This window comes from Teleopsis dalmanni, chromosome 2 (assembly GCF_002237135.1).
Source record: "Teleopsis dalmanni isolate 2A chromosome 2, ASM223713v2, whole genome shotgun sequence".
NCBI lineage: Eukaryota > Metazoa > Arthropoda > Insecta > Diptera > Diopsidae > Teleopsis > Teleopsis dalmanni.
In genome coordinates, this window is record NC_051847.1 from 112,381,997 (window position 1) to 112,389,925 (window position 7,929).

Sequence of the window (7,929 nt, forward strand, 5' to 3'; positions counted from 1 at the left end):
GCTTTACATCTGAACAATATTAAAGCGTTATTATCTATTTTACAAAAATGACAAATAATGGTCTCTTAAAAGTCCATTTTTTTGATATGGTATCTTAACCTGTACTGTCCTCTCACAATATTTCGTTCCTTCAGAAGTCCAGATACCTAACTTTTTCTATATGTACCAATTTAAGAGTATCTTTCTAAAAATCATATTTTTTAAATTTATTTTAGGAGGAGAATGCGTGATCACCAAAGAGTTTTAGCACATTCACTTGTAGGCACCCCAAATTATATAGCACCTGAAGTTTTGGAACGTAGTGGGTACACGCAACTTTGTGATTGGTGGAGTGTGGGTGTTATACTCTATGAAATGTTGGTCGGTCAGCCACCATTTTTAGCAAATACGCCTGTTGAAACGCAGCAAAAGGTAAAATATAATATATTTATAAACTAAAAATTGGTAATAATTTGTTTTTGTGTTTCATATTTTAGGTAATAAATTGGGAAAAAACATTAAATATACCGCCGTTGCCAATGTTAACACGAGAAGCAACAGATTTAATAAAACGTCTATGCTCGTCTGCCGATAAACGTTTAGGTAAAAATGCGGACGAGGTAAAAGCGCATGATTTTTTCAAAGGCGTCGATTTTGCGGATATGCGTAGACAAATTGCACCATATATTCCAAAGATTGAACATCCAACAGATACATCAAATTTCGATCCCATTGATGAGGATAAAATACGTTCGAATGACTCAAATCTAAGCGGTGATGATTTTAATTTAGCAGATAAACAGTTCCATGGATTTTTCGAATTTACATTTAGAAGATTTTTTGATGATAGACTTAATCCTGATATGATGGATGATCAATCCCCGGTTTATGTATAAGTATATTAAAATAACAAAATGAAACAAAAAACTACAGCATAATAGGTAGGGTGCAGATGGTTTAGCGGATTATAAATAGTTATTTTTATTTGATTAAAAACGTATATGGTATGCATGTACAGAGGTAGATACACAACAGTTTTGTGTACCGCATGTACAAATGGAATAGGCGGTACCTGTACTCTTTTAAAAAGTGCACATAGTTGCAACATTTATAGTCAATTTAAATAATTCAATACATTTAAGTACTGTAACGTTTTTCCATTTTGTACTCATAAGTGAATTAATGAAATTGTCGCAAAAAAATTAATAAATAAATAAATAATTCAAAAACTTTTTTTAACAAAATTATCCAAACATTATTATATTATTTTTTATAACAAAATCTTTAATAACAAAAATTAGAAAAATAAACACCCACCGCTTAAAAAATGGAAAACTTTGTTAAAAAAAAAAACAAACTAAGAATTTTTGTAATATAAAAAAAATTGTATTTTTAGTTATAATTTTAATTTAAATATTTAAATAATAAAAACTTATGTTAATAGCTTATTTTATTAATTTTTATTCTTTCTTAAAATTAGTGAAATTAATTGCCAAAAATAATACAAATATAAAGGTTTATAAAAATTAATAAGAGGAAACCTTTTAATTTATTGGTGGGCAACACTTAACTATGTTGAACTATTTGATTTTAATAATATTAAAAATAAATAAAACAAATGAACTGATAATAAAATTATAAACTCAAAATATATTTAGTCATATTACTATGATTACATTTTATACTATATATACATAGTTACATATAAAACAATTGTATACATTTATATGTATATATACATATTAAAAACAAATAATATAAGGTAATTTTTTTTAATAATTTATTCAATTTTATGTAAATGAAATGAAAGTTGTAATATGTTAATTAGTTAGATACTTTAAAAACAATTTTAAAACGCAGCCAATTGTAAAGAAAACAAAAATTTTAAAAATATATGTATTGTTGTGTAAATTTTTTTTTTTTGAAGGGATATAACAAATTAAAAGTATAATAATTTTTTATGTTTTATAATTTATGTTAATATATGAACTTAATTATAAATTATATCAATTTTTATTTCAGTTTAAATTCTTTATAATTTTTAGTTTTTTTTTTTTTGTAAAGTAATTCAAATAATGTCAAAAACGGTACATAGGATATATAATAATTTTGTTATTGTTTTATTTATAAATGCAAGAAAAGCAAATTGAAATACTTATATAGTTATAATTGCACTTTAACTTAAAAACAGTTTAGTATAAAGTCTATTTCAGCAGGCTGAATAGCAAATATTTTATAAAAACTAAGAACAATAATTTAATTAAGCTAAACTGTTATAAATTATACTCTTCTTTTAGAAACAACGTAACAATTTTGGTAACTATTTTTATTAAAAAATACACAAAAGCCTTTATTTAAATAACAAAGATATTATTAATAGAAAATGAACTCAAAACAATCAAGCAATAAAATAATTATATTATATTAATTTCTAAAATATAGAAATTTGGAATATTTTAAAAGTATTTAAATAATATAAAAAATCTAAAAAATCATATCGCATTAAAAAAATTTAATGATTTATATACGAAGTGAAAGAGAGGGAGTGGGTGTATTTTATAAGTTATTATTCTAATGTTTTTTTATAAGAATATTAAATATTAGTTAAAACAATATCATATATGATATACTGTATTTAAATTAGTGCTTCAAACCGTTCGAAGATTACTTCGAGTCTACTCGAATTAGATGGTACATGCGTTAGATGTTCGAATACTTAATCGAATATTCGTACATTTTTAAATAAATACTAGAATGCCAAATACTAGAGAAAATGCTCAAAACTTCGAATAACTGAGATAATATTTAAAGCACTAATTAAAAATATGTATTTATAGAATTAAACGAAATGTTTTTTAAGAAAACTTTAGTAATTTAATTAGATATTGTTTCTTATTAACAATTATTTCATTTTTTTTTATATTATTCGCATAACCGTTAAAATTTAAATTTGTCGATGCAGTTTGTCCTAAAGGAAGCAAGGTTTATTTCGGCCTTATAAAGCAGAATTATTGTGATATATTAACTAAAAATTGTTTAAATTTTTTATGTAAGAGCCATTGGTTAATATTGACCGCCCTGATAGCACAATGCATTCATTAGTTCTGTTATGATACACGGGGCTGCGCTTAAATTCTACTATGGTCTGATATAAAAATACACCTTAAAAAAGATTTGTTGGTGTTGTTTCGGCTATAGAGCTTCAAGCACTCATTAGATGAGTAAAAAAAAGCGCCTTCTAAAAAATGTAGGTAAGCTTAGTTCTATCTGGTGTCGCTAGGGACCAATTGCAATTGGTCTACGCATGGCTTAAAGCCAGCCAGATCGATTGATTTATATTCTTTTTCAGTTTTTTGCTTATTCAATTTAAGCATTTTAAAGAAATTAATGTTAAGTATATGATACTATTAGAATAAATATTGAAAATTTGTGGATCAGTGCTGAACAGTGATGTATAAAAATAAATATTTTATTAAACCAAGAATTTAGACTAATTCAAAAATAATTAAATTTTGCTTCAGTAGAATCTATTTTGTTTTACAAACTTGTTACGTTGTTAAAATTATTAGAATTATATCTATTGATTGATTATAATTTAAAAAAAAACATAACATATATAAAAACAACTAAATTAAAGTAACCGTATAAGCTGGTCTTATAATTCTATTATATTAATTTTCAATTAATTTATACATATTTGTGTTTTTTAAAATAAATATATTGCTAATTAAAGGTTGCTATATAAGTTTATATTCAAATATAATATTAACAGAGTTCTCACTAAAAGAAGAGAAAAACTGTATCATCAAAATCAATTGAAGTTGCAATTAAAATCTTCATATCTTTTTTAAATTAATTTTTTTTTATTAATTTTTTATAGTAAATATATTTTTGTTTTGTTAAAAATAATATCCTTTTTTTAATATTTAATCGTAATAACAACAACACATATATTTATTTGTTTCATAAACAAATCTATGTATACTAATTTCTGTTACAAACCTTGCTGCGAATCTTTAATATTATTAATATACCTTTTAATAATTTATATATATATAAATATATATATTTAAAACATAATTGTAAGCAAAATTGTTTATGAGGTATAAATTTAGTACTAATTTAGTTTAAAATTAAAGTTATTTTTTTTTTATATAATATAATATAATTTCATTTCTATAAAAGTATATTTTTATAATAATATACGAATTACTTAGTTGTTGTTCATAATTTTATATTTTTATTTTATTTCGTTGTGTATAAAAAAGATAATGAAATTAGTTGATGAAAATCATATATTTAAATATAAAATTTGAAAAAAAAAATTTTTTATTGTTTGAAATGAAATATGAAGAATAAATGTATTATTTTTAATAAAAGAAAAGATAGAAAGATTTTTGATAGAAAAGTACTTCGTAAGCTCTTTGATCTTGTAAGAGTCAGCGTCGATTATCACATCCGAATGAACTACAAGCTATACGGCCTTTATCATGATATTGATATAATTCAGCAAATTAACCGGCTTCGCTAGCTTCAGGAAAGATGTCTTTGAAAAGTTAATCGAAGAAAGAAGGCGCAGAGGTACACTGTCACGAGACTGGAGAAGGTGAGCACGCAGCAGAGGTGTCTGGAGCGAAGTTCTGCATTTGACCGAAACCCGTTAGCTGATTGTTATGGTCAATGCAGTAAGATAGAGACTTTTTGCGAGAAATATTAGATAAATACTTTATTATTTATTAAATTGCAATGAAAACACAATCTTAGTAAAGACATTAATTACGTGTAAAATGTTGACTTATGTCCAATGTTATGCCACGAAAGAACAAAGAATATTTCAGAATTGTTACCTCCACAAGAGTTGGTACTATCATGTTATCACGTTATATCTCTCATGTTAACTATTAACTAACTATCTTGGTAAAGAGCTAAAGAAAATTTTTTGTATAACTCTCTGGCTCCCTACGGAAAAAGTATTAAATTTGGAGAAGGTTTATAATAAAAACTATTATAATAAATTTTTCAATTTTTTTATATATGCGTATAAATAATGTCTACAATATATGTAACATATATAGTCGTTGCGGATTTTTTATTCACATAAAATGATGAAATCGGTAAATGTAATACTGCTTTTTAATATAAATCTTATATTGTTATTAAAATAATTGTTATAAGTAACTCCAATTACTTTCAGTTTGTTTTTAAAACAAAAAAATTATCAATTATGTGGCAGCATTCTAATTTTTTTATACCGCTAACTGTACTAAATTCGAACAACGCAACTCAATAGAAAGAGACAAAACAATACTTAACATAATTATATTAATAGCAATATTTAAATAATTAATTAAGTAAATCACAATTTCACAATTGCTTTAGTTTTAGGGAATTGAAACAAAAGTTATAAATATTAAATAGCTGGTTTAATTGATTTTATAACTAAAATATTTCAAAATAAATTTTTTATTAAAGAAAGAGACAACAAGTTATGATGATGGCTGCTAAGCACATAATTCGAACATAAAACTGAAACACCGCAAAGGTGCATTTGCGCGTGTGTATAAGTTTTAAAAATAATTCATATATCAACAGAGACCAATATAATTGCTAATAAATAATGTTATCGTGTTAAGAATTGAGTTATATATCAAAAAAAATATTTCTAAATTATGTTTATAATTAATTTTATATTTTTCCTTTGTTATTTCTATATTTTTGAACAAATACAAGATTTTATTTTAATGTAAATTATATTATAATAATTATTAATGTTTTTTAATCTCTTAATAACAAGTCTAATGCCAATGTAATTTCTTTTGGTAGGGACCAGGGATTATGTGCCTACCAATTTGTTTTCCATTCAATAATATTGGGGATTCCAATATTCGAACAATATAATTCTAACCACTACAACTTATAGAATATTTGATGAATTCATTATTGCAATTGGATTCCTTTTTAATGTTAATAGATTTACGTTATTAATACAGCTTTATGGTGTCACATCATGAAACAAATATATCATCCATTTGGATTGTTAGCTTTCGTTGGTGGAAAAATATAACTAGCTTTGTTCAAAAGTAATAATATTAGCAACAAATTCGTGGCTGAATATTTTGTCCTCACTGCTGTAATCATATCCTTAAATTGTAATTTTTTACCTTTGAAGTCTTACAAAACCTAACCCTTGCCTTGGTGTCTCTACTCCAACCATGACACTGAATATTTTTTAAATGGCCGGTATAGGCAACATAAAGACAACTTTATAATGGAGAAGAGGTACTCAGACTTTCGTTTATTATTCGGACAAAAAGGATTGACTTTTGCAAATAGTTATGACTTAACTGAACTCGGATTAATATGATCTTTTTCATAGCTAAATGATATTATTCAATCTTTCTCTTTTGAATTAGTGCCCTATCCGAAATTTCGCAACACATTGGAACCAGTTGACCCCTAGTTACTTCTTATTCATACATAAACCTAGCATGCATTATTTATGAACGTGATCGCATCTACATTCTTCTACCCTATTAAGTGCCATTAAATGAGATGGAGAGTATTTAAAGAAGAAATTTGATTTTTAATTTTCTTCCAGCAGAAGAATATAATTAATCAAAATCTTTTTAAAAATTTTTTACAAATTTTTTGTTTACTTTAGCCATCTATATCTTTCAATAATCCCTGGTATTACTATACTATTAAAAGTTTTATATAATCTAATTATTTTTACAATTTTTAATATGTATACTAATATGTAAACTATATATACAATTTGTTTTTAATAATTATATATATATATAATAATTTATTATGCAAATGTAACATTAATAATTAATTATAAACATATCATGAATTATGTATTTAAATATTCAATAATAATATTTAATTTAAATGCATCATTTTCTAATTACAAAAAAGTAGTAAATGCTTATTCGAAATCGCGGCAAACCTCCATATAGTATATAACAGTGTAGTATTCGAAGTCGAAAGCCTAATTTTTTTGCCTGACAACAAATTGCTTGCTTATAACCTTCATTTCGACTACTGCCAAGTACGAAAGTGGTTGTGTTTTCTAAACGTGAAATAAATCTGTGGAATCATTTTATTTTTTAAACACTTTTTAATACTAACGTTGTAAATTTTCGTTTAAAACAAGTCATTTATTGAACAATTATCGAAGAATACTAATATATTGCATACAATATACTGTTAAAGAATATACTGTTAAATTAAAATGGCCGACAATAGCAATATTAGTAAATTTGATGTTAAACTACAAGCTTTGATTTTAAGAAACCCCCATCAGTGTCCACTATGTCAATTATATTATCATCGCAAAAACGTAAGTACTGTAAATATTTTTAATTCATTATTTATGAAAAGTTATTCTATTCCTTTGCGCAATAGTAAAATGCGCAAATATAAGTACACAAAATGGCGGTACCGTTAGCTACGCAGCTAAATAGCGGTTGTAGGTACAGCATTGCCAGACATTGACTGTAGACATGTTTTATTGCAATATAATTATAGTTAAATATAGCTTAATTGTTATACAAAAGAATTTTATATATATTACTAAAAACTTATTTTATTTATATTAATAATTTAAACTCTATAATTTGATAGTGTAAAATAAAGTTTTTTTTTTAAAATGAGGTTAGGTTGAAATTTCTATGGAAATTATAATTCTATACGTAGTCGTAGGGAGCGTCCAGAATATATTGAATCAAGATTTCTTAATTGGTGTGTCGTTTTATTTTTAATATAGATCGAAATAGAAATTCTAAAATAAAGAAATAATATTTTTAAATAAAAAAAAATAAATAAATTGTAAAATTATAGTTTTATTAATATATAAAAATTATATAATTACACACATATATTAATTTCATTTAGTTAATACTGTGCTGTTATCTTTCTTAAAAAAAATATTAATAATAATATTAA

General features: G+C 24.2%; 1 protein-coding gene across 1 annotated transcript in view; it reads left to right on the plus strand.

Moving 5' to 3' along the window:
* LOC119675468 (serine/threonine-protein kinase Warts-like) overlaps window positions 1-1,223 on the plus strand; it is a 6,330-nt gene extending 5,107 nt beyond the window's left edge. Inside the window, exons 2-3 of the mRNA XM_038086674.1 lie at window positions 216-411; window positions 477-1,223. Coding sequence (XP_037942602.1) covers window positions 216-411; window positions 477-875 — 595 coding nt within the window. The 3' untranslated portion in view covers window positions 876-1,223. The remainder of the gene's footprint in view (window positions 1-215; window positions 412-476) is intronic.
* Window positions 1,224-7,929: the final 6,706 nt, after the last annotated feature.